General features: G+C 41.1%; 1 protein-coding gene and 1 long non-coding RNA gene across 2 annotated transcripts in view; one reads left to right on the forward strand and one right to left on the reverse strand.

The window, feature by feature from the left end:
• The window catches only part of LOC310770563, a 285,355-nt gene that overhangs the window by 69,537 nt on the left and 196,789 nt on the right, over window positions 1-19,029 (forward strand). The gene's annotated exons all lie outside the window — the stretch shown is intronic.
• GUCY1A1 (guanylate cyclase 1 soluble subunit alpha 1) overlaps window positions 7,894-19,029 on the reverse strand; it is a 35,154-nt gene continuing 24,018 nt past the window's right edge. Inside the window, exons 5-9 of the mRNA XM_083572141.1 lie at window positions 17,504-18,213; window positions 16,156-16,641; window positions 15,514-15,657; window positions 11,784-11,938; window positions 7,894-10,640 (exon numbers count right to left, since the gene is read on the reverse strand). Coding sequence (XP_083428267.1) covers window positions 10,439-10,640; window positions 11,784-11,938; window positions 15,514-15,657; window positions 16,156-16,641; window positions 17,504-18,213 — 1,697 coding nt within the window. The 3' untranslated portion in view covers window positions 7,894-10,438. The remainder of the gene's footprint in view (window positions 10,641-11,783; window positions 11,939-15,513; window positions 15,658-16,155; window positions 16,642-17,503; window positions 18,214-19,029) is intronic.

Consider the following 19,029-nt stretch of genomic DNA (forward strand, 5'->3'; position numbering starts at 1 on the left):
TGGTACCCTCATCTCCAAATGAACATTATGAAAGTAGAGTTTATAACCTTTCTGCCCACATCCTTCCTCGGTCTCTGAAGATACTGATTTTAAAAACAAACAAACCCAAAAACAATTCCAGAAGAAAAGCTGTATTGGAACTAATAATAATAATAATAAACCAGTGGCAGTATTGCAGCTAGATAGTTGGGGCTTAAAGAGCAAAGCTGGCCAAGATTCTTCCTACGTGAAAAGGAATGATTACAGTGTAATCATTAAATTGGCCATCAAAAAATGGAGGTAATAGCTAGCAATTCTAAAACTAGGCTTCTATAAATGGGGAAAGGGCCAAAAACTGCCATGGGTATTAAAATACTTTCTTAAACTCCCCCTTATAGGAAGATTTAAAATGAAAATGAAAATTGAGACAATGAAAAACAGGATGCTCATTACCCAAGACAGACTCTTAAGGAAAGGAATTAATTACTGTTTTCTTGCAATACATACCCGCAAGAGGCCATCATGATTACTGGGAAATGAAGGTTAAATAAACTCTTCTCTTGGCAGGAAATGTACCAATAGGGAAGTGATCCAAACTGGTGCCTTCTGGTGTTCAAATGTAGTGGATAAAGGTCAGAATGGTCAAGTGCAGTAGCAGGAATTCAAAGACATGTGAGCGTGTGCTTTGAATATTGGACTTGCATGCAGATTGTAGTGATTAACACTGCTGACCCACCCAGAGCTATGCAGGCAGAATGAGAAAAGATGGATTGTGAAATATATTAGATTCAGTCAAAGCAATTACTATGTGCTGTTTTGAGAAGCTCAGCAGACCCATCTACTAACCATCATTATCTGAATCTGCACTATTCAAATTTCTAATTGAGTTTGTTATATCCCGGTGTGCACTTAACCATGCTTTAACTTATATACGTATATAGAAATAATAGATTTAACAGTAGAACAATGTGGAGGAATTATTGAATTAGATCAGCAGGGAGGGGGTTTAAAGACAATGTTTCTGGACATTTGCTGGATAAAGCAAATTTTAGAAATGGTTAAGTTATATGGTGATCATAATTCTTAAATCATCTCTGCAGAATCAGTGTGACTTACCTGGAGGAAATGTGTTTGACAATTAAAGAATAATCCAGATCCACTCAGAAATAAGACCCACTGATGCAACTAGGACTTAACTTCTAAGGGTGTGAGCATGGGATTTCAACCTAATCCTATGTGCACGTACTTAGAAGTAAGCTGTATGTAATTCATCAGTACTTATTTCAGAGTCACCATGCAAAGGACTGGGCTATAAGACAAGTATATTTCATTGCAAACAGCTTCCTATAAACAGGTAGTACAATTATAATCAGATTCATTGCAATACATGTTTTTAGCCCCTCACCCTTTCCCATTGTTGCACACCTTGGCAGTTAGGAGCTCCTTTTTCCAACTTCAGTTGGTAAGACAATTGTAGGCATTCCTGGACCAGGATAACTTAACCACAGTTTTCCATGCATTGTGAACCTCACATTTGGATTACTGCAATGCACTCTATATGGGGTTAGCCTTGGGGAAGGTCCGGAGCAGAGGCTGCACGTCCCTTTTTGCCACCTGAGGCAAAACAGGAAGGTGATGCTCCCCTGCCACCCTGCTTCCTCTGCAGCCTTCCTTACCTGGGTTGCACAGTGGCAAAGTGGCAGCGATGACAATGGGTTCTGGTGAGATCTTCCCCAAATCTCACAAGATTTTGGTGAGATTTGGGGAAGACCTCCCCAGAAACTGCCACCACCATTTCTCTGCTGGTGGTGGAGATGGCAGGGGCCCCCATGGCAGCTGCCTCAGTTTTCCTCCTGGGCAGGCAGGTCTTGCTCCAGAGGCTGCAGCTGACACAGAGCACAGTGCGTAGGTTGCATATGGGGCCAAACTAACACCAGCAAATAACACCCTGCAAAAAACACCCAGGCCAACTTCAGAGTGTTGGTACTCACATGTAAGTCCCTATGCAGCTCGGGACCAGCTTACTTGAGAGACTGTTTTATCTCTTATTATACCATGGGTCAGCAAACTAAGGTCCGCGGGCCAGATCAGGCCCAATTGCCTTCTGGATCCAGCCCACGGACAGTCAGGGAATTGCCGCATGGATTGTCAGCGCGTGTGTTCTTTCCCTCTCCCTCACACAGTGGCAGCGGCATCTCCTCCCTCCCACCTCCTGGCTTCTCTCCGCCCTGCCTAAAGGAGGAAGGGGGCTGGGCTTTGTTGGTGCCAGCAGCAGCAGCGCTCGAGCAGCTGCCATTTTAAGCAGCCCCTCTCTGGAGCCCTTTTGCGTGTCATTCATCGTACCTCCACCACCACCGCCAGCCCCTGCCGCTCGCAAGACACAGGGAAGCAGCCACTGGGGCTCGTGGTACTCTTGCATCTTTCTTTCTTTTTTTCCAAAATATAGTCCGGCTCCCCACAAGGTCTGAGGGACAGTGGACCGGCCCCCTGCTGAAAAAGTTTGCTGACCCCTGTCTTATACATCTTTGCAGTCTGCAGAAGAGTTCATCCTGCAAGTTCTGAAGATCTCAGCAGCCTGCTCCGCTGTAACTCAGAGCAGGGCTTTTAGTGTGGCTGCCCCTGCCCACTGTGGAACAACATTGCTGTCAAGATATTATCTGCACTTTCAGAAAGCAATTTTTGTCCCAACTGGCTTTCCCAGTTAGATAAATGGGTCTACCGCAAGTGTCCACTTGTTAGGGTTTTAGTTTTGTTTCAAAAGCTTTGCTTTTGTGCTTTTAACTCTTTATAATTATCTGATGTATAAATCACCTTGAGATACTGCTTTAGAAGGTGATTAATAGTTCAGTAATAATAGTGAATTGTATCATCAGAGCAGTCTTTAATTCAGGAGAACCTGGAACTGATCACAGATCATGCAACACCTTCTAAACAGACTGCCTTCAGCATATCCGGCATATTAAAGGAGAAGCCAAAATAGTCGCTGCTGAAATGCTTGAGAAAGCACTATTGCCAAGTCAATTACTCTTCTATTCAGACATCTCAACTTGGTCATCTGTACCGGATGGAAGATGAGTCCATTCCAAATGAACTTCTAACATGCAGGTGTTCAAAAGCCATCTAATCAAACAAAGATCAGGTTTTAAGGATGTTTGCAAGTTAAGAAGGGCCTAAGGCTGAAAAGGAACATTGTAAGCTGGGAAATTTCAGCTGGCAACAGGCTATGTAGAAGGTCAAAATGCAGCAGACAGAAAAGAATAGAAAGAGAGGAAAGAGAAAATAAAGGAAAGGTCCACTGTGAAGTCTTTTCTCAACATACCTTCAAGGTACATAAATACCTTGAAGATACGATGTCCAGTATCTGTGTCCAAGATAACTGTGCATAGCTCAGTGATCCATATGTGCCATAAATATATTTCCCTTATCGGGGAAGGGCCATAACTCAGTGGTAGAGTATTGGCTTTGCAAGCAGAAGGAGCCAGGTTCAATCCCTGGTGTCTCCAGGCAGAATTGGTAATGTCCCCTCTCTGAAATCCTGGATAGCCACTGTGGACAGTATAGACAATACTGAGATGTATGAACCAAGAGCCCCTATATTCCATAGTCCTCCTACAAGCCACAAAAACATAATACTTTGTTCAAGTGCCATCAGGAGACAGCCTTGGTAGAAGAGGACAGTGTTGCTGAGTTTGATGCTTTAGAACTGTCTCAATGTATGTTCCTCTACAAAGTAAGTAGAGCAAAGTAGTTTTCATCTGAGCTGCAGAAGAACTGTATCTTTACAGTATGCAGAACACAACCCAACATTCCCAGTTTAAGTCTTTGAAAACTGTTTTGTTGCAGTGAAGACTTTTGCAGAAGTAAGGGTTCATTACCATTTGCTTGTGTAAGCAGAAGAGATTATTTGGCTGTCAGCATCAAAACCTCTGAAGCCCATGGGACATATATCTTTAGAGGATTGTTTATTTTATTCCAGATTCCTGCACAGTTTATTATTTCTTTGACTGTATGTCTAACCTCATGTTCCAGCACAACTGCATATTTAACATTCAGATCCACCCTTTGTGGGAGAAAACACAGCTCAAACCACTGCATCTGGATATGATGGGGCATTCAGAGCAATGGATCATCTGTGTGTACACACTTTGGCATCCTTCTAAATGAAGTAGCATCATTTTAAACAACCATCCAGCCATGCAGTTCAAGGGAAACTCTGTTAATGCGATGGACACCATTTCCATGTAGGAAAACACATTACTAACAACCAGAACTACTGCAACTATGACTCTGGCAAACACAGATGATCCACTGCTCTGAATGCCCCCCCCCCCATATCTAGAGACAGCAGCCTGAGATATGTTTTCTCTTAAATGTAAAGGATGGATCTAAAGGTTAAATATGCAGTTATACTGGAACATGAGATTAGACATACCACCAAAGTATTCTGCAATGTTTGATGGGAAGCACACATGACCCAGTGTGTGGCAGTTTTGAAAAAAAGCAAATTCCATGCTAGGGATCATTAGGAAAGGAACTGAACATTTTGACCATGTTCCTGTTACAGATGTGCCCTCCTTCCCCATGTTTAGGTGGCAATGACAGATTTTATGGGAACAGGTCAGCAGGCATGGATATGCTCTTCCCCTTTAGTGAGTACAATCATTCTGAGATCTACTGAGATCTTATACTGTCGTTGAGAAAAGTCAAAAGTGCAAAACTGGTATCAAAAGTGCAAAGATCCTAGTTGGATAGCTCAGTCAACAGTTCATGAGATTCTTAATTTCAGGGTCATGGGTTTGGGCAAAAAATCCTTCATTGCAGGGGGTTGGACTAGATGACCCTAATGGTCCCTTACAACTCTACAGTTTTGTGGTTCTATAAATCTAGCTTCAATAGATTTACCTCAAGTCATAGAATAAGACTTTGGCTCAGAACCATTTTTTGAAATCTAATTTCTTTCCAGTCCTATTACTGTTAGAAATGAAATACAGTCTTGAAAGTATGGTCATGATCAAAGGCTTTGACTTAAGATCCCTAAAAAAAAACTTCTGCTCCATGTTAGAAGTAAAAAGAGAGAGAATAAAATGCAAGATGATTCAGTGACCTGATGTAAGCCTTACTATAAATGGCAGCTGAGTTTCTATTTTTGGAGTCTCACACTCTAAGGAGATACGTTTCCTGCCTCTCTAAGCCTGAACCCTCAAAACAATTTACACTTGACTAGTCTCTGTTCAGTCACCTGGAACTGGTCCAGAGTTAAGCGGTTTCAGGTCTGCAGCCCTTTTATGCAAATAAATGAGGTGGGAAAGCAGCTATTTCTGGCCACTGTGAGGAGAGACAAATAGGATCACCAATGTAGGCCAGGCCATGCACATGCAAAAACAGTCAACATCTGGGCACAATATTGGGTTCTACACACAACAGAAGCCAGCAGTGTATCTTATGGCTTAAAGGGTAAAGGGACCCCTGACCATTAGGTCCAGTCGCGGACGACTCTGGGGTTGCGGTGCTCATCTCATTTTACTGTCCAAGGGAGCCGGCATACAGCTTCTGGGTCATGTGGCCAGCATGATTAAGTTGCTTCTGGCAAACCAGAGCAGTGCACGGAAATGCCGTTTACCTTCCCGCTGGAGTGATACCTATTTATCTACTAGCACTTCGTGTTGGCAGGAGCAGGGACCGAGCAACAGGAGCTCACCCTGTCGTGGGAATTCAAACTGCCAACCTTCTGATTGGCAAGCCCTAGGCTCTGTGATTTAACCCACAGCACCACCCGCATCTGGGCACAATATTGGGTTCTACATACAACAGAAGCCATCAGTGTATCTTATGGCTAGAGTACACAACAGGAAAACAATTCTGTATGCTTGTTTCATTGGTAGCATTGCAAATCTATGAGGTAGCCACATTTGGAATACTATGTACAATTCTAGGTGCTCCATCTCAAAAAAGAGATAGCATAGAGCTGTAAAGGAGCAACCAAGATTGGAGCATCTTCCCTTGGAGAAAAGGCTAAAGCATTGTGTGTGCAAAGCAGGGGAGAGGAGTAATTTAGGGGGGGGGAGTGACTGTGGTGGTGGAGTTTCTTCTACAAGTTCCAAAGATCTTAGAACTTGGAGCAGGGCTGCCCATTTTCTGTGGAATAGCATTCCTATTGAAATATGACAGACATCCACTATCCACTTTCCAGAAACAATTGAAGGCATCTTAGTTCCGACAGGCTTTCCCATTTGGATAAGTAGATCTTTATCACGAGTGTCCATTTGTTGGAATTTTGGTCTTATTTTCAATGTTCCTTTCTCTCTTTTTTGTACTTTTGAGTGTTTAACTGTGTTTAATTATTTTATATGTAAATTGCCTCGAGACAATGATTAATACATCAATGCTTGTATACACAAAGTGTTACTATTTACTAACACTAGAACTTACAGGGTCGTTCAATGAAAATGGACTGGTAGTAGATTTAGGACAGATGAAATGCAGCACTTCTTCACAAAGAATATATTAATTAAATTTATGGAATTCGCAGGCACAAGATGAAGAGATGGCCACTAGCTTAGATAAATTTAAGGAAGGTTTAGACCAATTCATGGAGTGTGGAACCATCAATTAGTCATCAGGATGGAGGGATAGGATGCTTCTAGTTCAGGGGTCAGCAAACTTTTTCAACAGGGGGCCGGTCCACTGTCCCTCAGACCTTGTGGGGGGCCGGACTATATTTTTTGGGGGGAAATGAACAAATTCCTATGCCCCACAAATAACCCAGAGATGCATTTTAAATAAAAGGACACATTCTACTAATGTAAGAACACGCTGATTCCTGGACCGTCTGCGGGCCAGATTTAGAATACGATTGGGCCAGATCTGGGCCCCGGGCCTTAGTTTGCCTCCCCATGTTCTAGTTACTGTATCCTAGGGAGCAACACTAGGTGAGAGCTACTGACTTTATGTTCTTCATTGTTGACTTCCTGGAAGCATCTAGTTGTCCATTTTGGGAAAGAGAATACTGGATCTTTGGTCTGTTCTTGTAGGGCCCCTTTGACATTTTTATCATGCTGTGGGTTCACCTACTGATTTTCCACGTCAGCAAAGTATAACTTACAATCTGTACCCATGTAGGATCACTCTCACTGGAGTTTAGCAGGGATATGCCATGGCCTGACATGGAAAACCTTTCCTCATGCAGACTGTGCCAGAGCCCTGGAATTTAGCACCATTCTGCTCCATAAGTGTTGGGCAGGATCCATAAAGAGTTGAAGGAGAAGGTTGAACTTGAATTACATGCTCTTGCTGTCTTATGCTTCAACCTTACTGACCTTTACTAGGACAAGACTGGCAGGCTTCTTTGTACATTTATTATGCAGTTAGGAGCTACTGCCCCTGTTCACTTCACTCAACCTAAGCCATCCAACCCTTTTGCCACCACCACCCTTCCCTCAAATTTGGCCAGCTCCACTACCTCACCCATTCCCTCACCTATCCCTCCACTTCAGACAGTTGTATTTTGAAGTGCCCTTGTTAAACCTCACTCCAGCTACATTGAATGGGGGTGGGGACTTCAAAGAGTAGTTTGCCAAATTGCATTGTGAAACCCCTCCTTCCATTAAACAACTTGGATAGGCTGCCTTCCATCCTGTCATTATGCTGGAGTTGACATGGCTGTTTATGCAGCGTGATGACAACCTTACATTTTTATGCATATAGGAAAAAATGTTCTGTACATTATTCAAGTGTTTTTCCTTTTATTGAAGTCATCATATATCAAAACATGAGTATACCACCTATACACACACACACACACACACACATATACAAATACACACACACATGCACACACACACACACACACACACAACCTCACACTTCTGTAATGAATGCAATGCAATCTGTTTAGAAATGGTCGATACTGTGGAATAGTTTACTTTACACTTTAATATAAACTTAAATAGCAATGAAAAGAAAACATTTATTGCTATAATACATAACAAGGGAGATTTATTCCCCTTGAAATCAGATTTATAAGTTTGATTACAGAGGTTTTAGCATTTGATTATAATCACACACACATATACACACACATTGGTATAATTTATTGACAGTGAAAGAAGTTCAGGAAGCAGTAAGTGACATATCTGTATACTAGCACTGAAAACAGCTGATAACCATATATGCAAGAGCAATCAAATGTAGGCCTACTCAAAATTAAGTCCCATTGACTTCAAAGGGACTTGCAGGTATGTGTGCATAGGATTGCAGTCTAAGTGAAATGCTTGGCCTTTTAATATCTGATTAACCTGTGCCTTTCAGGAAATGGTTAATACTGAACAGAGTTTTACTTAAAATAATGCAGCAATGCAGTGAAAAAGGATGTCCCATATTTTAGGACACTTTGGCCAGATTATACATTTCTCAGCTGGTAAAAGAGCATGAAACTCTTAAACAAAAATTGAGGTTGTGCCATCATGTTATGCTTCCTCTCTTTCCTAATTCTTTTGATGACACATATTCATGATGACACATACTTCTTATATCACATGAGATAAGAAATAGGAAACTGTAGGAAGTACAGAAGTCAGAGCAGTAAGTTTGAGAAAGAAGAAATTCCATTTCCAGACAGGTATGTCAAGAATAATTTCAGGGAGTTGTACAAATGAAGAGGAACAGTTACAAGTCTGAGATGGAGGGAGAGAAGGACAGAGGAAGGAGATCTTACTACATAGACTTGCTTGGACCCAGAGTGTGGCAGAAAAATGGTTCCTAAAAGGAAAAATTCCTCCTAGCTTAGTTTCAGAATTGGTCAGTATTTTACCATCCTGACAAGAATTTTACTCTCTTTGTTAATTGCCAGGACTGAAGGATGCAAAGGCAGAAAAAAAATCCAGCCAAGCCATTTTTGGTGTCAGTGCGAATGCATAAAGTATCACAGTGTACACATGGGGCCTAGGTCCAGATCTGTAGCGCATTCTGTATGCATGCAACGTGAAGGCCGTGCACTACAAATGCATTCTGAGCTACCGTGTGAAAATCCACCACATAACGAAAAGCACATTGAGGTATGGTGCTGGAAGAATTAAGATTAGGAATAGTTCAGATTCATTTAAAATACTGTAATGGGGCTACTTGAATGTCAACTTTGTTTCTGCTATACATTTAAAAATACTACTATAGTAATAATGGGCTGTAAATGGAAACTAAGAAAAGGTACACTGCATGGCTTGCAGTGTGCAGTAACTGAGATTGAACATGTTTTCACTTCCCCCATTCATGAACCAAACAGCCTTCTCCCCATCAAATGAATGGTGGCCTATAGTGTCATTCCAAGCTACTCCTTAGGTGGTACTGTAGCATCTGTGAGGCCCCCTAGGCAGAATGAGGATGAGAGGCTAGACACCAATTCCACTTGCAACTAGGTAGGCATTCTCTTTGCCATGTATTCCATGTTCATGTTTAAAACTAGCAGTGGCCAATGTGGCATTGTGGCTTTCCAATGCCAAGCATCACTGTTAGTTACCAAGAAAGAGATGAGGTGGTAGAGAGCTTGGCGTGGTGCAGACATGGCGATGGAAGCATTGAATTGGTTCTTCCAGGCATGCACCACACTCCCTGCCTACTTTGCCATTCCCCCATCCTTCTTGGTGCCAGCAGTGGCACTTGGGTGTTGAGAAGCCTGGTGAGCAACACCTCCCCACCCACCACTAGTTGGTACAACTTGGTTAAGCAACTCTATGTAACCCGAATACAGTGGTACCTCAGGTTACAGACGCTTCAGGTTACGCAATTTCGGTTGAGCACTGCGCCAAACCCGGAAGTACTAGAACGGGTTACTTCTGGGTTTCGGCACTCGTGCATGCGCAAAAGCACTAAATCGTGCTTTGCACATGCGCAGAAGCACCGAATCGTGACCCGTGCATGCGCAGACGCAGCACTGCAGGTTGCGAACGTGCCTCCCGCACGGATTACGTTCGCAACTTGAAGGTCCACTGTATATTTCAAGAAAGAGCAGTGCTACATGTTATGCTGTTCATATAGCAAGCAGCTCAGTTCTGCTTGTTTTGAATGCTGTCCCTCCAGAAGTGATTCCTAAAGACTGGGAAGTCGAGAGAAGTGTCAAGCACATACTTTAGGGAAGTAGGGGGCCCTTATCAGACTCACCTTGGTGAAGCAACTGTTTGCAAGAGGAAAAGAAATATTAGGTGCCTGGGCTTTCCCCCTTTCATTGTTACATGAGGTGTCACTAATATGGGCCGCTCCTGCTTCTCACCCTTCCAAACTGCCACTGACTTAATATATTTTTACATAAAATAAAAATTGAAAGTAGTATGTAATATCCCTTTTTTTTTTTTTTTGGTAATTTTAATACTGGCTTTCAGGTGTTAACAAGCTAAAGTGCTGTCATGTTTCCTTTTTTTGAATGTTCAGTTCATACAGAACTCATCCTGGAAATGCAAGAAAGCACAGCTTAGTCTACTCCTGTTGGTGTCCCCAAGAAATTTGCTTTTCCATCTTCAGCGTCTTTCTTTTGAAACCAGGGCTTTGAATTTGTTCCTTGAAGGTAAGCATCAAGAAAGTAACAGATCCCGGGAATATCACTTGGAAAGTTGGGAGGAAGTTCCTGCCTTGAACGAGGAGTAAATACAAATCCTGGATAATCTTTTAGTAACCTGCAAGAAAAATTGAAATGCGGTTAAATATAATATACATGTAACCTTTAAATAATGGTGATCAATATTATCAAAACAAATTCATATTTGTTGCTTTTTTGCATGGGAGGGTGACAGTTTCACTCTGAACTAACCACTGCAATGCAAAGATCTGGAGAATTTCTTCTCACGTTTCTAATATATGCATATATCTGTCTCTGATATTGAAGAGAATGAAAGCCCGAGGACAAGTGAATTCTGCACAGCAAAGCTTTATGCATGTATTAAACTACTGCATTGGTGGTATCAATGCAAGTGACATAATGTCTTACTTCACTTCATTATGGATCACATTGTGCTGTGATCCCTGTGTTTCTATGCACGATAGTGTGCTGTATCTGCCATCAACACAAATTGCTAGGTCGTATAGGCTTCCCATCCGAACAAGTTTTTACTGGAATCAAAGGGTATCTGCTTGTTTTTAATTGTTGTATATGCTTTTTTTAAACAATGTTTTTCATAGAATAACAGAATTGGAAGGGACCAAAAGAGGGTCATCCAGTCCAACCCCCTGCAAAGCAGGAATCTCAACCACATGGTTCCCCATCCAATTTGAAATCATAACTGACCCTGCTTACCTTTTCAAATGTGCTAGGTTTACGTATGTGCAATTGTTTAACTATTCTTGTATCTGGAATTGTTTTATGTAAGTTTTTATTGTACTGCAAATCATACAATTGCTAATAAATGCAGTAAATAATAGGTAATAAGACTCTATTATTTGTTATTGTTTTGCTTGTTGGTTACAGCAAAAAAAAAGTCTCAAAGTGACTTACAATTTAAAAGGAAAATGCAAAAAGCATACAATACGAAATTAAAATACATCACTCTTTGATCATTTTATTCAACCTTCCATAACATTCAGGTTTGTCCATTCCTGACAGTGGTTCTTTTGCTGAGCACTGCACAAAGCCAACAAGCACAAAATCTAAATACAAACAGTCTCTTCCAACCTCTCCCCACAGTTCTGCTAATTCAATAGAACCATGTCATAGAATGTGATGCAGTACTTTGCAAAGGGGGGAAAGCTGCAGATAAATGTGAAGGTGATTAACAAGCCACCACTTTCATAGTATAAGAACTTTGCATAGTAAACTACTGTACCTATAGGTTGTTGGGCTGACATTTATTTTCCTAGGAACGCTGCAAGACTCAAACTTGTTGGCAAGTGTTACGTTGTTTCCAAATAGGCAATACCGCGGCATTTTAACACCTACGACGCCAGCAAAGACTGAGCCGGAATGCAGACCTATGCGCATCTTTTGAAAACAAAAGAAGATATATAATGTTGTTTGACTGTTACACTTGACAAAAACCAAAGTCGCAGTAAGTTTTATTAGCTCATTTGCAATCATTGTGGATTATGACCAGAATATGAGCAGTGCAATTTGAAGAGCAGTAGTCAGATGGTAACAACAGAAAACTTCTTTTGATACTCTGCATAACCATTAGTCAAAACAAAGCATGTTTGTGCAGAAATGTCTGAGTGTAGTCCAACAGGCACGGTTGATGCAGAACGTTAGTTTTGGTTTTGTTCTTTTCCAGCAAACCTTGTTGGGACAAATGGAACTGGTGTTCTGTGGACCATTTTCTGAGAAATGAGTCCTTTAACGTCTAGCTTAGGAACTTGTGGGAGATCGTGTTTCTCAAATTTGAAGACTATTTCAACAGTTCTATCATCTTGGCTTCCCCTCAAATCAAGCACTTACCATGACTTACAATCCTGTTCTGTATCCTACAATTACATTTAAATGATAAATACTATGCAGCCAATCTATTCTTCCATGTCCAACAAAATACTTTGCAGCATGCTGCTTGTTTACAGCTAGAAAAATTAGTTATTTATACTGTATCCTCAAAAACAAACACCTCTCAAGAGTTACATGCACACTGTCTTCTCTTTGCAGTTTGTTCATAAACAAGGGCATATTGCATAGCAGAAATTATGTACAAAGCTGCAATCAGAATACCATTACTGTTCAAGGAATGGTCTCCTAATTTACAGGCTGGTGTTGGCAATCACTTGAAAGTTCTTACACAAACCCAAAGGATCAAGAAAACGCCTGCATTGACTGATGGAAGCATATTCAAATCACAGTTCAAACTTTTACTAATATAATCAAACAAAATACTCTGTGATGCATACGTGTTTTCCAGTTCCTAGCAGCCTGGAATCAACAGATAAATATGTAAATGTTTCTCTCAACTAGGATCCATCCACCTGCTAGTGAAGTGATCAAGCCCAGAAAACAGAAGGCAGGTGTTACCCAGGAATTGGAGGGGTCGGTGCCTTTGGAATTTTAGGGAACTGGCAAAGCCAAGTGCCTCCCATATTATAGTGAAACCACAACCAATTTAGTATTTGCTGAGTTGCAAGGTACAATATCTCATGAGGCACGGACTGCTTTTCTTCATGCTATGCCTAAAACTAGCAGATGCTTCATACTTATAGGCCACAAGAAAGCAAGGGATAAATAATAAAATTGTAGAGTTGTAGAGTTGGAACCATGAGAACCATCTGCTCCAACTGCCTGCAATGCAGGAATCTTTTGCCCAACGTGTCACTCGAACCCACGATCCTGAGATTAAGAGTCTCATACTCTCCCAATTGAGCTATCCATAGTGACATTAACGTGGTTTTATGGGCACCAAGGGGACTTTCCAGAGGAATGCTGATTAACAGTAATGAAAACTCAATTTAGGATATTAGTAGTTTGCTTTTGAGATAGCTTTTGAGATAGAATACAATTACACAGCAAGGGTCAAATATTGTAAGAGTTAACTATTATTAAGTGTGTTGAAAACATTAAGTGTAAACAACCTCAACTGATAAGGTCCAAGAGCTAAGCCCATATGCCAGCTGCTAGGGATAGATAACACACTAGTCCCTTTTTTGGAAAATCTAACATTATGGAATAGGACTGTGGAGTCTAAGGGCTACATTTCCCAATAGCACTATCTATGACATGTACTGCTAGGTTGCATTGTGGAACTATAGTGGAATACAGTACAGGTTTAGTGCTCACTTCCATGTAATTTGCTTCCAGAAGAAACCCATTTGTAAAAAAGATGGACATGAATGCTAAACATGTGCTGTATTCGACTATAGTTCACTATATTCCACTATAGTTCTGGAAGTGGCTCTTAGGTTGTCTGAAATCTCACCATTAGGAAAGCATCAAGGACATGGAATAAACTGTGAATGCAGCCTCAGGGTGGGAAACTGCCCTGCTGGGAAAAGGAGATAAAACAGAGGAAGAGACAGAAAAGTAGAGGGGATGTCAGCCTAGGATCAGGTCTGTGAGGGCTGATGAGACACCAGTGGAAACTCAAGTGGAAAAGGAGATTAATTCTAGCAGTCTGGGAAGAAAGATAGCCCTGAGATTCTGGCTAGACAAAGTGTCTTTGTGAGAAAGGCCATTGGTAACTGTACTGGAAGGCAAGAACAGTGACTGCAAGATGAGCTTAGCACACCAGCAGTGCTCTCCTGATTTTTATTAATGTCCACTTGGTGATTCATGTTCACATGCTGCCTGGGCTGAAAATAAATCTTCCAAACATAATTTTTTCCCCCTGCCAAGGCATATTTATCTTTTCTGTAGAATCTTGCAGCCAAAGAAAGTGGTGTACAGTTCAGATCAATATTTAAAACTCAGTCCTTGGCCCCTTTGGGGCTCTCATTACTCTCTAAAAGGTTTTAGAACCTCTCTAAGAGGTGATAATGCTTCCATAGAAATGGCAGCTGGAATAACTCCTATGAACTCCACACCTTGGACTGACTTTCTTTAGCAACCCTGCCCCCTGACCTTACCAGTCCTTTTGGACAGAGGTAGCCAAAAGCTTTAAGCAGTTGACTTTAAACAGTGACTTGAAGCACTGTGGTCCCCCAGCCATAATTTCCTTCAGGCTGCTTATCCTCTTCTTCTCTCAGTTCCATCTCCCCTGCCCTTTTCCCAAGCCACCTATCATTCCTTCAACTTCCTGTCTTGCTTCATTTCTTACTCTGCTCTTTTTCATTTTCTTCAGCCCCCTTGGTTTTGGGCAATCTATGTCATAACTTCCCCACATCCTAGGACTCTTCCTTGTCCTCAGTCTGACCCTGTGTGATGGTTTCCTTCTAGCCAAACAGGTAATAATACAGTATTCACTGTCCATTAGAATTCATTCTTGTTTGTCTACAGGGAGGTTATACAATGTTGAATCAAACATCGTTTCCTAACCTTCCAATGCGTTTCTCCATCATTTCTCCTTGCCAGAAAACGTAAATTTGAGGGAGAAAGTGCTGCACAAGAGGAAAAATCCACTTTAATTGCACAACCTGAATTTGCTGTTATGTGCTTGAATCCCACCACCCAAAATAATGACAGTCTGGAAGCGGCTTTCTCTTTCTCCACAGAATCTGGATTTCAAACTGCTTTGTACTCTGAGTGACTGAACATCCAGTGGCAACACATCAGCTAAGCCAGTATCAAAGGTGTCACCACCGCAAAATCAAGTATTTGTGGGGCAAATAGAAACTTTTGTGGGAAAGCAGCATGAGGGAAGGGTTAAAACCACCTTCTCCAGTCCTCAAAAGAACACCTCCCACCATACAAATACTATGAAACAAATTCTAAAATATAGTTGGTTTGATCATGGAGCTTTCACATCACACCTGGTTTGGTCCCAATTCTGCACAGAAAAGCACAAATGAATTTAGAGCATTGGTCATGAGGTAAATTAAATCATTGTGAAAGAAAAGCATTTCAGGTAATACTTCACTAAAAAATGAAAATAAGGAACAGCTACTATTTAAAATATCAGTAGTTTAGTGAATTTGAGATAACATGCTGACCTTGATGAGCTCTCCATGTGGAGACATCACTTCATTGGACAGCTCCATCATTTTCAAAGCCATCAATGCAATCTGAATAGCATGGGTCTCACTTTCCTTGTGTAAGCCTCCAGCCACACAGTATGCATCTCCAATGGTTTCTACCTGAACATTAAAATAAATAACTTAGAACACAAGTAAAATCACATGAAGAAAACACAGAACACACTTGGAAGGGTTGTCCATAACTCTGTCCCCTCCAAAGTGCACCCACCCACTTGAGATTCACATGAACTTGAGTTCTGATGTGCTAATTGCATGATGCAACTTGCCAGCTGCTGGAGCAGATTATTTTGAGCTGTAAAACCTGGTTTACTGTGGTGTTTCATTATGACAAAAATGTCAAAATATTTATCTTTCATCCACCATCCATGAGGTTCTATCATCAGTCCTGGAGGCATTAACTCATAAATAGTGCCAATGAAGCTAGAAGATTTACTCCACACTAAATGCACCGAGGATTGCATTCTGAGGTATATAATTCATTAAATGACTTATTCCAGATTAACACCATCTTCTCTAAGTTGCATTATATCACTCAAATAACCTTACAAGCTTGATTCCCCTCTCGAGGAGGACAAATTGGTGCAATAAATTCTCTACCTTATAGACATCCAGCTCTCCACACTGGTAATCAAAGAGAGTGTAGAGCTCGTTGAGCATTGTGATAACCTGCATAGGTGAACACTGGGAACAGATAGCAGTGAACCCTACGATGTCAGAAAAAAGCATTGTCACATTATTAAATTTCTTGGCCTGTACAACTTGTCCTTGCCACAGCTGCTGTGCAACCTCTCCGGGGAAAATAGAGCACAGAAGATCTACTGTCTTCTTTTTCTCCTCTTCAAGGGCTTGGTGTGCCTGCTCAAGAGTAGCCTTAAGTTTTCCTAGCCTTTTCTTCAGCCCATCTTGAGCTCGGGCTTGTTCTCCTATTAAAACAACATCCCTAAGTGCATTATGAATCGGAATATCTGAAAGATAGAGGCCACGTCCTGTAAAGTCTTCTAGTCTATCCACACAGGGGGATCCCAAAAACAAGATGGTACTGGACTCAAAGATGTAGATCATCTGTCCTTTAAGGTCCATAACCTGAAACAATGAGAGAAAGATGAGGTGATGTGAGACTTCTGGAGCATTATGGAAATTTACTAATGCAGTGATAGCCAAGTTATTAAGCCATAGTACCAAACTCTCTCCAGACAACCTGCTTTGGGTTAGAAGCTCAATGATTATTATAAAATCACAAATCTCACACCTCTGAAGAGCTTTAGAAAATAGGGGCTGTCCCTCTACTAGGTGGAAACTTAACAACTATTGTTCCCACTGGGTAATTTGGTAAGGAGAGGCACCTCACATGCACAAATAGGGGTCAATAAGAGCTAGAAAACTCAGAGTAGGGTCTGGATACAGCTTACAGGCTATCCTACAGATTTTCTGGCAAGGGCCAACACGTTTAAATGCTCTCCTGTGATGGTTTGCTTTTAAAAAACCTCCTTATTGAAATATATCTTGAGGTGGAGTTTTAACCTAGCTTTCTCCCTGAGATGCTTGTTTTCCATGAGTAGGGTCTTTTCCTCATGAGGTAATGTTAAAACATGCATTCCCTTCACCTGCAGTCCAAAGTGGAATGACTCCAAAATAAATGTAACAAGTGGAGAATAGCTTACTTCAAACAAGCATTCCATTCTTAATGGAAGCATTAACAAATAAATGCAAGAATTTTTTATGCTTTCACTTTTGCGCTTTTGCTATGAAAAGAAACTTACATGAGGAGAAGCTTCAGATTCAAAATTCCCGATGTCAAAGCCCCCCAAAATGGGAGGAGGAGTCATTCATAGTTATTCACTCATTGCCTTGTGTAATACTTCCAAAGCTACTATTGCATTTGCACACTTGAATTAGAGATGGGATGAAGAAATAAGAAATATAAATATGATAAACCTGTTCTTACCCCTGTTGACCTTTTAAGAGCGCTGTCCCCTCGTCTCACTCTTATAGTAAACTGCATGTTTAGCATTGTCATGATCCCACTAAACGTGGAGTTTATTTTAGGAGCCAGGATTTCGAACCACTCATCAAAGTTTGGCTTTGCTTGAAATTCTCTCCTGCTCAACAGTCTCCTTATACCATTGCCAACTTGCAGAATAGCCATATCCTTGTCAAACATGCAATGAAATGGGAAAGTCTTGCAGAACATGGAAGCAGGAATCACAAGAGAAGACTGAGGTTTACAGGGAGATAAAGATGGCTTTGCACTTTTGACTTGCACAGAGTACAACAAATATGGCTGGTTAATAAACTCAGCGCTATCTTTGCAGAAGCAAGGGGGCATCACCGTCACTTCAACCTCTGTTTCATACAAAATGTGAGCCGCTGCTTTGATAATGCCGGACAGGATGAGGCTGGTTGTTTTCTTGGGAAAGAAATAGTACACATTTAAGAAATCTGGGTCCTTTTCCAAGCACAGTATTGAGATCTCTTCAAGTCTACCCTTTTTTTCTGCTTCGTGGCAGTGAGCACTCTGCTTCAGAAGAGTACTGAAACTGTTCAAGAAGTCTTTGAGGGATCCCCCGACAACTCCAAGGATATGTTCATCTTCTTCATAGCATATTTTGAAAAGCTCTTCACCAAGCGATTCCTTCATAATGTTTACTGGAACTCCTGCAAAGTTAAAACATTTTATACCAGCATTCTTCTAAACAGTATGCCTTTGATTTTTTTAAATCCTTCTGCATTTCATTTTCTTTCACCCCAAACCTGTTTTCCACTATTAAACATCTTCAAACTAACAAAGCCATTTCAGATCAGTCTCTGGTGGCATCTCCTCTCATTCTCGCAAAACCTCATATGGTAGGAGCAAAGTACTTGTTGACTTTGCTTTGCAATTTTATTTTATTTTAAATATCTTAAACTTTTAATCGTTACGCCTTTGTTTTATTGTATATGTTAATTAATGAATTTTTATGTTAGGTATTTTAATTATGGATTTATTTTATAGTTGTAAGCTGTTTAGAAATCATTTGGACAAGTTATAACAACAACTTTGCACGTCTATTTGTTTTCAGCAAAAAATTGGTAACCATTTCTAGTGGAGGACAATGAATAAGAGTCCTTCCAAATGGACAAAAAAGACGTGGATTAGAGTTTACTAAAATATAAGAGCTGAACTAAGCATTTGGTAGCAAACATGGATTTTGGAGTCTGAGGTGGCACTTGTCCACTGGAAAGCAACACATGTATGCGTGCAAGTTCTAGAGGAGAAATGCCCAAATGTTCATGTATCACCTCATGACAGAGAGATGACATTGCAGAGGAGGTGTGTACAGTGGTACCTTGGGTTACAGATGCTTCAGGTTACAGACGCTTCAGGTTACAGACTCCGCTAACCCAGAAATAGTACCTTGGGTTAAGAACTTTGCTTCAGGATGAGAACAGAAATCATGCAGTGGTGGCACAGCGGCAGTGGGAGGCCCCATT

The sequence above is a fragment of the Podarcis filfolensis genome, assembly GCF_964270895.1.
Source record: "Podarcis filfolensis genome assembly, chromosome: 9".
In the NCBI taxonomy this organism is placed as follows: domain Eukaryota; kingdom Metazoa; phylum Chordata; class Lepidosauria; order Squamata; family Lacertidae; genus Podarcis; species Podarcis filfolensis.